This window comes from Piliocolobus tephrosceles, chromosome 18, assembly GCF_002776525.5.
Source record: "Piliocolobus tephrosceles isolate RC106 chromosome 18, ASM277652v3, whole genome shotgun sequence".
Lineage (NCBI taxonomy): Eukaryota > Metazoa > Chordata > Mammalia > Primates > Cercopithecidae > Piliocolobus > Piliocolobus tephrosceles.
The window spans coordinates 31586796-31605714 of NC_045451.1; the positions used below are offsets into that span (position 1 = coordinate 31586796).

Consider the following 18919-nt stretch of genomic DNA (forward strand, 5'->3'; position numbering starts at 1 on the left):
CCTCAGAAGAAAGAGAAGGAAGAAGCAGTTCAGGGTATCAGAAAGAGATACAAGGGCACTGTTTTTCCCTGCCTCCCCCGGCCCCACCTCATGGACATTCCTTCCTACAGAGTTGGCTGTCAGTTTTGACAGATGGCTTGGCTGCAGGAGCGGGGCAGAGGACAGGCTCATGGTTAAGGTCGCTAAGTAATTTGTGGCACCAAGGAGCCAGAGCCAGCTAGGCTGATTTGGGGTCCGAAATCTGGGCTGGAGTCCAAGTTCCAGCCAGGGAGGGTAAGATGGGGGGCCCTGCTCCCTGCGCCTTGTGACGCCCTCCAGGGCAGCTGTAGCAGGCAGATCAGTGCCCTTCTATGTGGGGTGCTAAGGGAGGGCAGAGGAATGGGGCTCAGGGAGACAGTCAAAGCACCTTCAAGGTCAAAGCCACCCTCCCCTTTCATGACCCACCCCAGCCCCTTGGATGATAATAGACTACTGTACACCTACTCCCAAGGAGATGTTTTATTCTAATAACATTTTTTGTAGCATCAAGATTTGGGCAGGAGGCTGGAAGCCACACTCAGCCCCCAGCTCTGTTGCAGAGTACATGGCAACATGCTCATGCTGAGGGGCTCTGAGGCATCCCTAAAGTGGCAGGAACTTGGGGCAGGGGAAGGAAGGGAATGTCAGGGACTCCCAGCTTCTGAAGAGAGGAATGGATCAGGTAAGAGGAGGTCTGGGCCTTTGAGAACAACTCAGTGTGACATTTGTCTCCAGCAGAGTGGCCAGGTCAGCTCTGATCCCTGCAGTTGGTAGAGTATTTAGCACCCACCACGGGGAATCTCAATAGTACAGTCTGCCAGCCATGGCTTTCGCGTCACACTGAGAGGCAAGAGTATCATGGGACCCGGGAGAACTGAGTCATTAGCTGGATAAGGTACAGTGGAGGATTAGCTCATCAGATCAATCATTTGTGCCTGCTGTCCACTGACTGAGAGAAATGGACACTGAGTGGGTCAGCTTGGATGGCATGAGGGAGATGAGACCAACCAGAGCATGAGGCTCACAGGGTGGGAAGCCTCAGGGGGTGTCCTCAGCACACAGGAAGGACATGGGATGGCTAAGTGGACAGCAGGGATAAGAGGATGCTAGAGGCAAATTCACCAACCACATAGTTTTCAAGCCATAGAATTTAGGGCTGGAAGAAATTTTAGAGATCATCTAGTCCAGCTTCTGCTGGCACAGCTTAGAGTGATCAAAGCCACACGGCAGAGCCAAGACCAAGAACCAGATCTCTCTCCACGCCTCCAACAACTTTTCAGGCTAATGATCTTCCTAGCACCCTCCAACCTCCCCTAATTGCTAACTCTAGTCCTCTGACTACCGTGGAGCTAGGAATAGCTTGGGAGTGCTGTAAGTATTCTTGGGGATTCTGTGGACCACCGGTATCCGCCATTCCAGCCAGACATACCTTGTGGGAGTAATGCTGATCAACAATCCTCGCCAACCCGAAATCCCCAATCTTGAGCACGAGGTCCTCTGTGCTGATGAAGATGTTGGCCGGCTTCAGGTCCCTGTGCAGCACGTTGGCGGAGTGGATGTACTTGAGCCCGCGGAGCAGCTGGTACATGAACAGCTTGGCATGCTCTTCCGCCAGCGTGCCCTGCTCCAGCAGGCGTGCCAGGTCAGTCTCCATGTACTCCTGGACGATGTAGGCCACGCTGAACTTCAGCAGCTCACCCTGCAGGTCAGTGCCCTTGGGCCCGAGCACCTCGTACACTTTGACGATGTTGTCATGGTCCAGACGCCGAATGATCTTGATCTCTCGGAGTGCATGCTTCATGCTGCGGGCATCGCTCAGGGCAATCTTCTTCACCGCGACCTTCCGGCAGGCCCGGCTGTCCATGGCCGACAGCACCAAACCATTGACACCGAAGCCCAGGGGTTGGAAATCAACAAAGCGCCCACCGAGGTCATACCCGTAGACACTGGCGATGCAGTCACCCTTCTCAGCCATTGTGGGCTCAGTGATCTGGAGCTGCCCAGGTAACACAGGGGCAGTCAGGAAAGGCCAAGTCTTGGCTAGTGGCCTCCCTCGCACACTTCATTCTGTCAAGTCCCACGGCTGAGGGATGCGTTTTCTCCTGGTGAGGTCACTGCCACCAGCTCTCTGGAGACGAGAATGGCATATGGCCACGCTCGCTGAGCTGCACTAGTTGGGGGCTCAGGCTGTTGCCTTAACCTGCATTGGGAGGGCTGTCCACTAATTCCTGTGTTTCCTGAACACACCTTAAAGCTTAGAATGGCTCATATTTCTTTTTAAATCTGGCATCTTGGAAAGAAAACCGAGTATCATTATCTATGGAATGTCAAGTTTTCTACCATAGTGGACTGCAAAGTAAAAGATGCAGAAACTCTCCCCTTTGAATACTTTGTTACAGGCTGAAATGCAAGAGTTGTTTGCTGAGCTGAATTCCTTTACTTAAGATCCTCCAAAGCTCAGCTGTGTCACAGCCTCTCTCTGTGTTCCAAGCAGTATGCAGGGATCCCATCAATGAATTCTGGAGGCATCCAGGGGCTTCTTTCTACCTCTCCCGTTTCTACCAGCTCACCTTAGATTCCAAAACCTGAGCCGGTCTGGTGAGCACTGGTGAAAAAAGCTGGAGAAACCCAAGCACCTTTCATGAGCTCTACACCAAGTTACGCCCAAGGTTCCAGATGCAGGGGAGCTCAGCTGCCAGGCCGGTATCCTCTGGAGCCTTTGGATATGGGCAGCATCCTCTTTCGCCAGCTCATCCACGCCACCTTGCCCAAGACTGTATTCCACTGCACCCAGAGAGGCTGCAGGAATGTGGCATCTTTCAGACCAAGTCTGCTTCCCTGTCAAAGAGATAACGTTGGGTAAATTTCCATACTCCAGCTTCCAACACCTTCCCACTTGCGTCTTTTGTTAACCAGCCCAAGTGTTATTTGATCCGTCCAGCCAGCTGAAACACTGCTTGCTCAGGGGATTCCGGGCTTTGCACTGCCCAGCCACCCTCCTGCTGTGCGTAGCACTCCCCTGGAAGAGAGAGAAGATGGATTGATTTGATAAGACCATCAGATGTTGTGCCTCTTATGTCAGTGCCGGCTCCCCCAAGGTTAACATGTGCAAATTATGGGGGAGAAGTATCCCTTCTGACCTTTACAAAATTAATTTGTTTTATGCTTTCCAAACACACACATCAGCCCTAGTTAGGAAGGGTGAGAGTAGAAAGTAACGAGTTACAGACAGAAAACAAAGGATCGATACTCTTGTTTTGCACTTGGGTTCCTTTTCTTCCTTCTTTTACAAATGTCTTTGAACATTTTAAGAGGCTTTCACAGGGACTGAGATTTAATGACATTTGTATCTCTTGCTTTCCACGTAAGTTGAAGAAGCCCATGTACCAAATTACAAGGAAATAATGTTGCCACCCGTAATAAAAGGACTCTCTTTGCCCAGAAACCAGGGTGCAGAGTTCCCAGTGCTACATCAAGACTGGCATGGTGAGCTGTATTCTTTTTGACAATGGTGACCTCGCTCTTCAAAGCAATGGGTCAAATCTAAACTTCACTGTCCCTGCCCTCTGGTGGCTGTTGACTCAAATTACAGGTATAGGAGCTAAGTGGGGAGAAAAAACCCTGCAAAACTAGAAATGTAAATTCAGATCTCTGAAGTAAGGTAATATCATAGCGTCTAAGAGACTGGCAGGTTTTCTAAGTTCATAAAGACCACAGACACACAAAGAAAGAACACTGTATCCAACACAAAGGCATGAACCTGGCAGACTGCTGCTTTATTCTCATCATATCCCAGAGCCTCCTGTAGAGACACTTTCCTATCTGAAGTCTGCACAACTCTGCAAAGATAAATGAAGCAAAAACAATAGTCGACTCAATGCTCTGAAATTAAGGGGGCAAATTAGGGGACACAGATGATCTGAAATAGTAAACAATCAGATCCCCTGTAAAGACTTCTAATGAAAGAAATTTGCCAAGGGTCTAGAACATAGTAATTGCTCAACAGATATTACCTATTGTTGCTGTTTAGTTAAACATTCCCTTATATTTGAATAAGATGTATTCAAGATTCTGATAATTTGTCAGATCTTCGGTAATTCTATTCTGCATGTTTTTACTGGGTCCAGGAACAAAACAACCATAGACTTACAGAATTTCAGACTGGGAAGCAATCTAAGCAAACAAGGCCCGTGGTCGTTATCTGGAGATGGTACTGCCCTCCTCACCTTATTTGACTGGGAGTCACTACTGGTATTTAATGGGCAGGGCCGGATTTGCTAACCATTCTACTGAGCATCCCCACCTCCGTGCCCAAATGCCCAGAGCACATCCACTGACATCCACCCCTCCACCCCCAAATGCCAACAGCACTTCCACGGAGAAACATCAATTCTGATTCCAGTTCTCACTTTACAGGTGAGGACACCAAGGCTTGGAGAGCACCAGCTTAGTGCTTTCAGTATAGATAGGGTCAATATCCATCTGTTGAATGGATAAATGAATACCATTCACTCTGTTTGAGGATGCCCAGCCACTAAGAGACAGTGCTGGGAGCACCCAGTAAACCAGATTCTATGGCCTGTGCTAGTGAAGTCCACCTGGACACCTAACTCAGGGGAATCAAAGGGCCTCCGCAGCTCCCCATTGTCTCACTCCTCGACTCCTGCTGTCCAAGTCACGTAATGGCAATTACATTGAAGCTTATCTTTCTCCCCACAAGCCTGGTCTGGCTCCCAAGGGCACAGCAAAAAGAGGCAATCGCATATTATTATCTTTTTTAGGAAGAGACATGCTTAAGCCTTCTTCCCTTTCCAGCTCCTGCTGGGTTGTAAACAGAGAGAGGAATGAGCACCTAAGCAGAGAGGGGATGACATCACAAGCAAGCTGGATGCAAGATTTGCTTGAGATCAGCTGCAATGCAGATAATCTGCGAATAATTAAGAGGTGCTTTGTTTATTTTTAAAACTCTTCCCCTCTCATGCATGGGAGGGACTGTCCCCCCTGTGTGTATGTCTCTTTTTCAGTGGTCTTCCCAACATGCTGTCAGCTTTAGGGGGCAAGTACCATGTCAAGGTGGAAAGCCTCGATTCCAGCCACTCCACCTTTCTTGTGGGCCACTAAATAGACTCTTTCCTGCCTGGCTTCTTTGCTTGTACCTTCCCAGTTCCTGAAATATTCTCCTGCTTCCCCACCACCCCCATTTGTTGAAATCCTATCATTCAGAATCCAAAGTCTCACTTTTTTCCTAAAGCATCCATCCCGGTTCTCAATGACATATCTCCCTTTTCTAAACTCCTGTGGCACTCGTGTGTATGCTGTGTTTGGCATTTACCATATATTAGCCTGGGCTGTTATTTACCTTTTTGTACATGTCCATCTCCCAACTAGACTGTAAGCTTCACAAGGAGCTTACAGGGCACAAAGTAGGGCATAGAAAATATCCGTGGACTAGAAGGAGCTGAGTGCCATTCACTATGTCTACAAAGTGGTGATGCCTACATTTCCTAGGGGTCACTGTCCCTTGTGATACTTGCCACGGAAATTGCTCAAAGGGCGCATCTCACAACAAGCCCTAACCACTCAGACCAACTAATATTTCTGAACTTCAATCCTCTTAGTAACATCTTCTGCTTAGATGCTGCCTCTCTAGAGTTTCAGTCCTCTAATCAGGCAGCCCCTTGTCTGACCATTTCTCTGTTCCCATTTGAGTTTATTATTATGCCTCTCTTCTCAAGCCTCTTCATTTTCTGTTTCTTTCCCCTGTTCCTCTGTAATTTGCATTGTAAACCCTTTGCCTTTCTCACTAGGTGGGCTGATTACAAGGCATCCACCACCTAAGAAGTCTCAGGTTAGTGGTCCATTTCTTGCATGATATGCTGAGAGGTGGGGGCCCATCAGCCATGGGGAGGAGCAGACTGGCATCTGGATGTGTCCACCTGGGCAGGGGAGTGGTTGTGGCAGCTCTTGGTGTGGTGCAGCTTCTCAGGGCAAAGCCCAACCATCCTCAGTTCAAAGGTGGTGGTTCAGAACTGCTCCGAACCACAGGTGTGATTTCAAAACCAGGGAGGTGGCATTCACGGTCTGGGATGGAAAGGCCACTCGTTCAGCCGTGCTTGAATGACACCCAGCAAGAGGAATGCATGGAACTCTCGCAAGGGCAGCGAAGGTCCCCGTGATTCCATGGCTGGGCATTGTAATAAAACACAGGAATAGAAATTTCTACCCTCAGGACTCTGAACAATGGAGTTTCAGCTCTTACTGCTTTCTCACTGACTCTCAGGCAACAGCTTATTTGAGGCCAATTAATTATTCTCTCACTCATCCAGCCTTTTAACGTATAGAGGCAAACCAGAGACAAGATGGCGTGTGCCAACTGTCCCTTTCTGGGATTCCTGGGGCTCTGGTGTACACATCGGCTTTGGAAAGTCTAAATTTAGACTCACCTCCCTGTCTGCTCAGATCCTCCCAAACCTCATGCTGTCGACTTTCCACAGGAACTATCTCCCCAGCAAGGTGCTGACATTTCACAGACGCTGCTTTCTTCCCTTCTCCCGAACACTCTGAAACTTACAGGAAGCCCTTCTCCTGTGGAGCCGCTGTTTCCAGCTGAGCGGGCTACGCACTGCGTGCTTCTAGGTGGCACCTTCACATGGCAGTCAGTCTGACTCCAAGGCTCGTGATCCTAATAAGTCACTGTGGTCTATGTGAATGGAGTCCTCTAGACCAGGGATGGGCAAACTTTTTCAATAAGGAGCCAGAGAAGAAATATTTTCATGTTTGTAGGACATACAGCCTCTGTTGAAACCACTCAACACAACTTAATTCTGCCTTTATAGCAAAAAAGCAGCCACAGACAATGCCTGAACAAAGGAGCATGGCTGCATTTCAATAAAACTTTATTTACAAAACTAGGTGCTGGGCCAGATTAGGCTTGTGGGCTGCAGTTCGTGGACCTCTGCTCTAGACTCCACGGGAACATCCTCTAGCTCATTCACAAGCAGGCCCTGAAGTGTGCTGGGACCCGACCCCTTTCTGGCTCCTCCTGCACTGCACTGTCTCCTTCCTCTTGGACTCAGTCTTCCTGTCACCCCTCATGGTGACACGATCCCAGGCCTGGCTGGCCTCCTGGGGAGCTACCCTAGGAAGTGAGGCTTGGTTCAGCTCATTTGCAAATTCTTTCCAAAAGCTACCTAATCTGCCCTAAAGGTCCCTTCTAGTTCTGCAATTCTGTGGTATGGCTGATGTGCCTCACTCCGCAACCCCACTTGCATTTTAACAGAAGCCTTCCGGAGAGATGGCAAAGAGGACATGATGAAGATGGTGGAACTGCATGTCCTGAGGGTTTACCAGAGGCCAGTGGCTTCACTTGATTATTTCAGTTGGGTCTCACAACATCCCTGTGAGGTTGATATCATTTTCCAGGGAGCTCCAAGAGGGAAGTGATTTTCCCAGTCACCCTCTGGCAGGTGAAGAATCTGGGATGTCAACTCAGGTTGGTCCGAGTCCAGCGCTCACGCTCTAATCGCCATAATATGATCTCAGCCCCAGCGAGTGACTTACCACAAACCATCTAGGCTCAGTGTGAGTTTTCAGCCCCAGTGAGGGAAAAATGTGCGGTAGGCACACCTTGTGGTATGTCTCAACTTAAAGCAAGAGGCAGCCACCTTTTCAGCCTGTGTTCAACCCAGTATGGAGGCACAGTAACCCCATTCTATGGAAAGAGAAACCCAGAAATAGAACGTTGAAATAATATTAAAAGTGGAGTAAAAAAACCCTTGATTTTAAACAACCACACCCCCACCTTCCATCATGTTCTTGACCTTTAACTATGAACCTCAGCCATGCTGGAGCCTGTGGCACAGGGACTGAGCATCCTTGGGACGAGCTGGCTGACTTGCAGGCATCCTGACTAGCACGACTAGCACAGCCTGTAGCTGACACTGACTGTGGCCACCTACCCAGGAAACCTTCCTGCTTCCTCCTCACGAACAAACCAGGTCTGGTTCAGCCATCAGGCAGCTGAGCCCACTCAGGAATGACTCCCAGTGGGTCTAAACCAGCGTTTCTCAGCCTCAGCACTGTCAACATTTTGAGCCAGGTGATCCTCAGCAGTGGGACTGTCCTGTGCATGGCTGCGTGCTCAGCAGCTTCCCTGGCCTCGGCCTCCTGGATGCCAGTCACACCCCCAAGTTGTGACAACTGAAAGTGTCTCCAAACACTGACAACTGTCACCTATGGGGGAGGCACAAAATCGCCTCTGGTTGAAAAATCACTTGTCTCAATCAGCAGTTTTCCACAGGGTTGGTGTTGGCATCCGAGCTGGGTGCCTCGGACTCAAGGTCAAGCTGTTGGCCAGGGCTGCAGTCATCTCAAGGCTCAAACAGGGAGGTAGTTCTGCTTCCAAGCTCACTCAGGTGATTACACAATGACTCTGGCCTCAGCTTCTGCAGTTCTCTCTGCTTTATGGGACTGTACCATACACTATTGCTGGAAGTTTAACAACTCTGATCCCAACCCACTAAATGCCAATAGCACTGCCTAGTCCCTGGGTCAGACTCACATTTCCCAGAGTCCCAGGAGGCAATGTCATCTCCCAAACCCATCTCTGTTGAGGACCATGAATCTAAACCAACTGTGGTAATACAATTCCCTCTGGGCAGTGATTGCTTTAGGGGTGGTCGTATGACCCTGTTCTGGTCAACAAGCCTAAGGGAAAGTCTGCTGGGGGGTCCTAAGGGAAAAGGTTTCCTTCCCTACTTCCTGTTTGTGGATGCAGGTGTGGAGGAAGTGGTGTTGGTGCTGCAGCAGCTGTCTTGAGGCCACATGGGGAGGTGGCAGAGGAGCGTGGGACCTTGCTGGCATCGCTGCTGAGCCTTGCCTGCAACTACCCACCTCCAGCTTTCTTGCCAAGAGAGACTGTCAAGCCCTACTGCTGTTTAAGACATTTTTGCTTTGGACTTTCACATTTTTTTTTCACTTGAGGCTGAGATGATCTAACTGAGAGTAACTTGCTCAGCACATGGTTGGTCTAAATGGAAAGTGAGGAGAGGTAGAACACATGGCTTCTGACCTCAAGAAGCTTATATTCATATCGGGGGAGTGGAACCACAACAATAATTATGGAAACAGCACAGGAACATTCAGGAGTCAACTGCGTGATCCCTAGTGTAAGTGTAGCAGGAAGCGTGCTGAGTCCCATCAGTCAGAGAGGCGCCTGGAGGATGTGGAAGGCAGCTACCCAGATGCCCCAGTGATCCTGGTTTTCAGGCCCTGTGTCATTCCCTCCCCTCAAGCGGGTGCTGGACTCACTGACTCATTTCTAAGGAACAGAATTTGGCAAAAGGAATGGGATGCCGCTTCTGAGATCAGGTTATAAAGTGCCTGTAGCTTCCATCTCAGGTAATCACGCTCTCCTGTTCGCTCTTGGGGAAGCTGCTGCTCCTTCCTGAGACAGCCCTGAGGGGGGATCCCTGTGAGTTCTCAGGAACGGACCTGCCAGCCACCGTGTGAGTGAGCTTGGAGGCAACCCTTCCCTGAGTTGAGCCCTGAGTGGGCTACAGCCCCGCCAACAGCTTGATGGACATCCCAGGACACTTCGAGTCAGAGGCACCAACTAAACTGTGCCCAGATTCTTTACTCTCAGGAGCCGCATGGTAATAAATGTTGTCTTTGAGCCAATAAATGTTGGGACATTTGTTATACAGCGATAGCTAACTAATGGAGAGGAAGGACTTGGAGATCTGCAGTTCTTGACTTTCTAAAATAGAGAAGAGGCGTTGAAAAGTCCTTGTGAGTCTGGGGTCTTGGGTCTCACCTGGCATGGATCTCATTAGATTCCAGAGTCAGAACTGTGGGGAGGAGGGGAACCTTACCTCTGTTTTCACTGATGTAACCCAGGGTCCAGGGCCGTGTCTGGCATACAGAGAGGGATTCAATAAATAAATATCAGTGGACACAGGAATGGCTCCATGTTTGCAGTAAGATTCTGGTTATGACAAAGTACAACCCACATGGAAAGATAAATTTAAAAAGCATCCCCGAGGCCCAGAAAAGAAAGCTTTTTAAATCCCTGCAGCCTGAGTAGGGGCTAAAAGCAGGGGTTCAAGGGAGGAGGCCACGCAGGCTCCCAAAAGCATAATGACCAGAGGCGTTTCCTCACCAAGGAAAGAACTGCTGTGTAATCGCTGATCTTTACCATTGAGACTCAGCTGGGTCTTACTCTCAGAGGCGGCAGCAGGACCCCCAGGAATGAGGAGAAACAAATCTCCCCGGCCTTCTGGCTTTTGAAATTAAGCGCTGCCGCCTCCACCCTGGAGGAGTGCAGGTTGCAGTGGTCATGTGGAGTGACCCGTGCACGCTCAGAAACTCATTTTCCTTTGCAGAAACTCTGATATATGGGCAGATGGCTGCTCCTAATGGTGCCGCTCATGATGCCAACCATGGGCTACATTCTCTATGCCTGTACTTGTCTCATGCCCAGCACCATTCCCAGCCCAGGACCTGGGATGACCCTGCACACACACCAGCCAGCAGGACGCCAACTGACCTGAGCCAAAGCCCAGCTTAGTCTAAAATAAATAGGTCTTAAGCAGAGGAACCACTGACAGGCTCTGCTGCCCATGATGGGCCTCAGGTGAGCCTTCTCCCGCTGGGACATGTGAGCCTGTGGTGACTGCAAATATCTTAAGGTCCCTGGGAGGCAGTGAGGCCACGCACCCTGGGTTGTGTTTCCCTTATACGGTTTTCTAAAGAACACGCCTGTGGGGACACTGCTGAGAAAGAAACAGGAGGGGACCCTGTTGTCTTCACCTCCCTGAGGTGGGGTGGTTAGAGGAAAGAATTGAGGGAGGGAAGAGAAGTTTGCAGAAGGAACATCAGATGCTGGGTGGGGAGTTCCCTCCTCCCCAAAGAGCAGAAACTCCAGGAGCGTTCGGGCTTTGCTCTGTTTTTCCTTTTGAAAATTACGTAACCAGCCAGGGAGAACAAAGCCTTCCCATGCCTCTCAGCGATACTAAAATAGCACGGAGAGAAATTCCGGCTGCCTCATCGGAACTCCAGCTCCACATCAGCAAAGCTGAGGAAGGGGAGCATCTGGGTCCCTGCGTGGGAAGTCTGGGAGCCGGTGGCCACGGGCACAGCACCAGCTGCACAGAGGCCCCTGCCCAGGCTGGAGGCTGAGTCCAGCTTCTGGTCGGCAAGTGTCCAAGGGGGCATGTGCAGCAGGTGTGTAAATCCTTCTGATTTTAACCGACTCCTGCAACATTTGACCCTTGTAGATTCAAGGGGAAACTTCTTTTCTTTTTAAAGGAAGGAGATCCGAGATAGCAGAAGATGGTGGCCTCTTTCAAAATCTAAATCAGTGCAATTATGACTTCAGTGGCTAAATAAGGTGAGGCCCTATTTGGGGCTTGCTTTGTTTGGGCTGTGTTCTGAAGGGAAGTGATCCCAGCCAGGTCTGAGCTTCTCAGAGGCAGAGCCTGCATCTTTATTTCTCCCACACTTGCTTGAGTACTTATTGAATGGTGCCTGCAGGCCACTGTGCCTTCCCTGAATTGGGAGATAACTCTGGGAGCCCACATCTAATAAGCCATCTTGGGAATGCAGAAAAGTCCTCTGGCAGCTCAGTGTTCAAACTTGAGTTTTCCTGCCAAATTTTGGGACCCATAAACGGGACCACTTACTTTCTACCTGCAGGGTTAGCCCATGGCAGGGATGCTCAAAGATTCTTGGCTTGTAGCTACAGGAGTCCGTATTATCTTGCTTTCGACCAAAATGGCAAATGTGTGCCATATATATTACTATCACTCCATTTTGTGCCTATGGCAGACATTGATACTCAGTCATGACTCTCTCCTGATGAGCCAGGAGAATCAAAGTCCTTCTAAAACAGCACTCCTGAGAGCCTCTGCCAAGCACCTGGAGCTGGCACTCAGGTGGAGCCTACCTGCATCGGTGGCCTGGACTCTGACCTCATGCTCCCATTGCTAACGGGATCTTTCTTTGTCTCTGGCACCAAGCCCTGCCTTGTTCCCCAGGCACCCGGTCCAACTCAGCTAGCATTTATTGAGGGCCTCCTAGGTGCTGGGCATAGTCATACACATTCAACAACGTTTAAGTTGAAGTTTCATTAGTTACACTGTGAGGTAGGTATAACTATTCTCAGTAGATTAATCAACTCAGCACAGCACATGGTGCACAGTAGGTGCCCTGCAGGTGCCCGTTCTCCTCCGCTTCCTTCCATTTTGCAGAGTTGAAATGACTCCCTTCCATTTTGCAGAGAGTTGAAATGACTTCCTCAAGGTCACACCCTAGAAGGTAGAGCCTGGGGTCTAAACTAGGCATGGTTCCAACACCAGTGAACTCTGCCATCTCCCATGGGGCTTCCTGTTACAGAGCACTCTTGAGCATCCTTGAGTGCTTGCTTCTGTTTTTCTAATTTTCCCAATTTCTTGGAGAAGGATTTACCTTGCTTCCTTAACTCATCTTGGGAACTGACATCCTTTGTCACTGTCTCTAGCCTCTGATCTCCAGTCTCCCTGAACTCTACTCACCAGCCATAAAAAGTATCTTTCAGCCCATAGATAATGTCACATTTCCCTTGCCTCTGGGCCTTCACACTTGCTGTTCCTTTTGTCAGGAAAACCTGTTCCTTTTGTTAGGGAAACTGCCCCGCTTCTCTTCACCTGGTTCAATTTTTTTTTTTTTTTTTTTTTTTGAGACTAGGGTCTCGCTCTGTCACCCAGGCTAATGTGCAGTGGCTCAATCATAGCTCAGTGCAGCCTCAAACTCCTGGGCTTAAGAGATCCTCCTGCCTTAGCCTCCTGAGTAGCCAGGACTACAGGTGCATGCCACCATGTCCAGCTAGGTTTTTTCTTTTTTAAGTTTTGTAGACATAGGTTTCATCATGTTACTCAGGCTGGTCTCGAACTCCTGGGCTCAAGCAATCTTCCTGCCTCAACATCCCAAGGTACTGGGATTACAGGTGTAATCCACTCCCAGCCACTAATTCTTATGCATCCTTTAGGTCTAAGTTTAAATGCCCCTTCCTCCAGGAAGCCTTCCCTGATGTCTCTTTTCCCTTCCCAGACTAGCTTATCTGTTTAGGCTGTGTCCCCCTCTTGGCCCTTTTATGTCACTTTTCTCTCTGTTTCAGTTTTAACTGCTGTGTTTGATGTTTGACTGGAAGTGCAGTGAGGGCAGGAACTCTACCATGTGCATCGCTCTATTCTCAGCACCTAATTCCTAACCTACTGCATCAATATTAATATCTGAGCAGTGCAAATGCATTCCCAGAAGCTCCGCACTCCAGACCATAGTTTACAAATCCAAATTTGTAATACTGACTTCTTTCTACCCGCTGAGGGATACCAACCAGACATGAGAATTTCACAAGTCTTATCTGATTTAAATCCTGGATTCAGTCCCTTTAAATTTCACAGAGTTCTTTACTTCTTTCCACCCAGCCCAGCCTGCCTCTTGCCCAAGTGCACCGGCTCCTTATCCAGCTGACGCATGTGCATGGTTACCTCCTACTATTCCCGGGAGGCTAATCATTTGCAGGGGTTATGCTCAGAGGCAACAAGAAATCATTCCTAAAGCAGAAAAAAGTGATCCCTCTCCCAGCGATTGCATCTCCCTGTTTTCTGGTGACAGAACTTGTATTTTGACAGGTCAGGTCAACAATCCCTGGACCATACGGGGCTGTCAGAATCCAGGCAAGTCAGGGAGCCAGGAGGCCTGGATTCTGGTCCGACCGCTGCCTGTGAGCACTCCAGCAAGAAGTCTCATCTCTGTGAAGTGGGAATAACCACACTGCCCACTTACTCAAGAGAGAACAATTGGGCTGGCAATACAGATGTGCTTCCAATAATAAGTACACTCATGACCACAACCCAATGATACCAAAGTGAACAGCACCCATCATGACATTAAGTGGGCTATAGGGGCTGGAAGTATGACCTCTTCTCCTGCCTTGGGCAAGTCTCAACATGCCTCCAGTAGTAGGGTGGCTTCAACATGAGAAGAGGTGAAGCCACTGCACATGTGTTTTGAGTTTCTTTTCTGTGAGAGTTGGGAATGGAAACTGGAGGGGAGCCTCAGGCTGAATTATTTCTATCTTCTCGTCCAGGACACGCAGAGAAATCCAGCCCGGGGTGTGGGGTATTAAGGAATGAATCTACAATGAATTGCCAACTGGCTGACCAAGTCCATTATGGTGACACCATTCACTTGGTTCTAACTTTCTGACTGCCGCCATGTGTCCGCTGCCCTCTCTGTGAGCGCCTCCTTCACGGAAAGGTTTTGAAACCCGGAAAGTCAGACCCACATGCCACAGAGATCACATCGTAGGGACGTGAGCACTGGAGAGGAAACGTGTGGTTGTCCACTTGCTTTTGTACTTTGCTCCTTGCTCTAGCAGGAGAGATACCAGGGAGTGCATTGGATTGGTCTCCTAGGAACAGTGAATCCCCTGCAGGCCCGTAGCACATTCCACACACCCACAACCCTCTTAGTCTTGATGGTCAGGGCCCGTGGGAGGCCATCGGATCGCAGTACACGTGCTGAGAGGGAGAGAACTGGTCAGCCCCCAGGTAAAAAGCTCCCTGGAGGGAGATGGCAAGGCATGAGGCTCCACCGCCTGGGTGGGGAGCGGACAAGAAAGCAGTGGAGCTCATGGATCCAGGGAGATGGGCAGTGGGGAACCCACTCTAAGCTCTCAGATGAGGCAAAGAACAGGAGCCTTGACAGGGACCCTGGTTTCCCCAGCAGCACCTGCGTTCCTTGCTGGTTTGGTTTCATGCTGGAAAAGGTGACCATCTAGCTTTCAGGCGTTAGTCAGTTCATACTAATTACAGCAGGAACCCGTCAGGTGAGGAAGGGGAACCTGACCCAGCCAGCAAAGGCCCATGCATAACCAGGATTGGCCAACTGTAAAGAACCAGATCCTCCTCCTCAAATAACTAAGTCATAACTTTCTATCAGGAAAGAAATAGTCACATATGGACCATGTGGCAGCGGCTACCAGCATCCCAAACCAGAATCCTCTCCCTTCACTAGAACAGAGCTGGAGTCAGGCTGCCCTCAGGGAGCGATGGTAGAAGGGGACTGAGAATTAGCCCTGTCCTGGTAAGGATGTGCAGGGCTGGTGCCTAGTACAGCATTTGGCCTCCACGGGAGCCCAGCCAGTGTTTGCTGGGTGAGAAAATCATCAGTTCATTCTAGTGTGAGATTGGAGAGCCAAGCCCCCTTAAGGCCAGGTACAAAAGATGCCTCTGTTCAGGTGTAACCAAGACAGTGAATGAATCACAGGAATGTGGACAGTCTCATGCCCATATGCATCAGTGGGAAACAGAACACTCAGGATCCTGATGATACGAGCCAGGGTGCAGGCCCAGGCTAGGGGAGCAGGGACAAAGAGGAGGAGCTAGGGAGAGGAAAAGAGGAGAGAGAAAGAAGGGGGGTAGTGGGAGGGGGGCAATGGGTAGAAGGAGGTTGAGTGAGGACCTTACCTCCAGCCCCAGAGGCAGCTGCCTGCCTTCTTTTTGAGTTGCTTGGCCGTCACTAGCACTCAGGACACACAGACGGACTATTTTCACTGCCTGGGAGCCTTGGACATACACATTGATCTAGTCCTCAATGCAGAATATGCTGTAACCTTGACAACAACAGCAGCACCGTAGCTTGACCAATGCAATCCTGCCAGCAGCCAAGAACCCTACAGTTCTCCTTGGTACTGGGAGTCCGGGGCAGGAACTGGTTTAACCTGCACAGTGTAGTTATTTCACTGGGAACCCAGATCGGGGCTGGCACCCCAGCCAACACACTTGGATATTTGGCATGCAGCGGGCTGGGTAGTGACGCACTAAAGCATTCCTTTGCCTCTACACACTCCAGATAAATGAACCTCAGGGTTTCATGAGTTCTCAAGAACCAGCAGAAACCAGGCTCTGTCTTGTTGCTATGACCTGGGGTCCTTATGTGCTGGGAACAAGAGGAAGTCAATGGGCTTGTGCAGGGGCTGCCTGGGGAAGGTCTCAGCCACCCTGCAGGCTTATGTAGAGTCCTACTTCCAAGCTACCCTTTGGGAGGAAGAGTGCTTGATAGATATTGCCTTTACCCCGATGCATGGGCCAGAGCAATGGGGCTCAGAAAAGTACTTAAGGTACTTATACGCATCATGCACGGAGCTTCCTTAGGGAACAAACATATAGAGGTGAAGGCTGGACAGGGAGAGGTGGGGCTGGATCAGGTCAGCATAGGTGGGAGGAGCTGCCTCTCCTGTGCTGGTCACTTCCCACCTGGAGGAAACCAGCTGAGGCTGTTGTCACCTAGCATGGCAGGAGGGGACAGAACTCTCACCTGTCCAGTGCAAACCTTCTGGGTGGGAGGCAGATTGCTTTTAGAACTAGGCTTTATTATATTGCCAATAAAAAAATCATTTTCTTTTTTCAAGGAGTGATGTCAATTGTTTTTCGTTCTGAATCAGTTTCAGCTGCCTGAATTGCAAATTAGGATCCCAAGTGTGGGTGTGGGTAGACGGAGAGTCTGAGGACACCTCAAGGGGCCTAGCCTCAGAAAGCCTGAAGAGCAACCCAAATGGGTCTCACACGGGACTGAACCGAGGGCCCCTGGGGGGTCAGATCAGTGGGGTTGTGACGGAAGACTGGCACCCAGGGCCTACCACCATTCCTAGGTTTAGTTTTATAAGGCAAGTGTTTCTCTGACATAAAACAAAAAGCAAACCAAATCGCTGACTCTGAGAGTGATCTCTTTTCACCCTGTGGATCATTTTGTCTTTTCTTTGACATAATTGCAGAGAGGCGTAGAGTCCCAGCTTCAACTCTACCCTCACCCAGGCTCCAAGGACCTAAGGTTCCCTCTGCCTTCCTTTGAGTTGTCAGCAAAGGTGGCTGGGAGTAAGGTCTGGGACAGTCTTGCTGACCTCCCCCCATGAGGCCATCTCCTAGGGCAAGCGTAGTGAGGGCAGGGGTGAGGCTACAGTAAAGCAGGGAGGTAAAGCCTTGTCATGGCGATACTGCGGCCTTTCCCCTTTCATCCACCCTGCTTTAGGGTAGGTCCTGGACATCTCTAAATACCTAGATTCTACATCATGCCACCTCTAGCTTTTGTCCCCTGCAGCAGCTGAGTGTAAGAACCATTCACTTTTGCTTTCCTGCAGCAGACAGCACTTAGGATCTGTGGCATCCCTCAATGAATATGTTCAGAATAAACCCTGCAATGCTCTCTCTGCCGCTTTCCTTCTTCCCCTGCAATCCGTCCTCCTTTCCTTGATTATACCTAAAACATATCTATTCATTTCATTCTATTAAAAAATTTTTTTGAATAGCTCTCTACTGTCCCACAGGTTCCTCACATTGAAGCTCCTCACCCAGCCCCCACAGTCATGCCTGCACTTGTCTTCCCCACTCTCCAGAGGCTGCCCCCCACACCACAGCCACACAGAATGGGGTGATCTTCCCTGATTCACCACATTCTCCACACATGCAGGTCCACCTGCTTATGACACTGTCCTCTCTGTTTGCCTGGAGCAACCCTGCTCATGCTGTGCTGAAATGTTACCCCGACAACTTTCAGAGTTAACATCCTTCCACTTCACAGAGCACAACGCATACAACCACAGTGCTTACCTCACGGGACTCTCTCGCTCTCTCTCTCTCTCTCTCTCTCTCTCTGGGTCTTTCTTCCCATCATACTGGGAATCCCAAGAGCAAAAGCATGGTGTCTAGATTTACCCTTATACCTCCAACCATGTATGGTTTCTGGCATGTAGTATATGCTCAATAAAAAGTTGATGAATAAGCGATAATGCAGGGGTGGGAATGGGCCTAGGGACTTGAGAGTGGCAAGTGTTTGGAAGAGGTGCTTGGGGGAAGTGAATCATAAAGGTGCCCTTTCCTGAAAGGTGGGATTTGCTGGGGGAACCGTGGGTCAGCTCTCTAGAATGACAGCAGGGGCTTAAGAGGAACATGTGGAATGAATGGTTGAGCACTGAAGACCAGGCTGGGCTCACAGACTACAATGGCACAGCAGGCAGGAACTGTGGCAAAGGACAGAGGATGGGGAGGTCAGGAAGGAGCTGAACGAGGTGTGGAAAGAGGAATAAACTCAGTAGGGGTGAGAGTTCAGTGGCACCGAAAGAAGCTGGGAGCAGAGAAGGGATTGAGCCAACGGTAGAATCCCGGTAACAGCACGCATGCTCTCAGGCATCACACACAGGCAAGGCTTCAAATGACACAGTAGGAAGACCAGCTTAGAAGAAAACCTGGACAGCAACTGCACACCACTCCCTCGGGAGTTCATTTCTTTTTCTTCTCCAGGCTTTCAGATCATCGCACTGACAAACTCAAGATGCTGAATCCGGCTTGTTTACCAAAACTGACTACAAGTTACATCCTCAGGCTCATTTCTCAACTTCCCTCCCTCAGGAGCAGCCACACCGCAAGACATTGTGTAGCTTACAGACCATTTTCAATAAATTCTCCTTACGAATCATTTTGCCTGATTCTTCTGGAAGCCTCAGCTGCCAGAGACAGTTCTTTTATTGTTTGGTAACCCCATGGATAGCAATAACATTAAGATGAAAACACATTTGCAAAGCAACTTTCACTGTCCAAAGCACTTGCATGTAGCATTATTGAATATTTAATACTTTCATATAATATCTATCGAGCATCACTATGTACCAGGCAGTGAAGACCCAGTCCCGGGCCCCATGGAACTTACAGTCTGGGGGTGGAGGGGCACATGTGATGCAAGTAATGGCAAAAAATGCAGATGATCACAACTGTGATAAGTGTATGATGGAAAAGTACAGGATGGAGGTAGCAAGGAGACCATTACTTTAGGGAGAAACAGCAGGCTCCCTGAAGAAGTGACATTT

General features: G+C 49.6%; 1 protein-coding gene across 3 annotated transcripts in view; it reads right to left on the reverse strand.

Moving 5' to 3' along the window:
• Positions 1-18919, reverse strand: part of MAPK4 (mitogen-activated protein kinase 4) — a 175159-nt gene that overhangs the window by 66191 nt on the left and 90049 nt on the right. For 2 of the 3 annotated variants that reach the window (XM_023207534.2, XM_023207532.2), the window contains exon 2: positions 1448-2856. The exons of the other annotated variant lie outside the window; for it this stretch is intronic. In XM_023207534.2, coding sequence (XP_023063302.1) covers positions 1448-1993 — 546 coding nt within the window. In that variant the 5' untranslated portion in view covers positions 1994-2856. The remainder of the gene's footprint in view (positions 1-1447; positions 2857-18919) is intronic. 3 annotated transcript variants of the gene reach the window in all.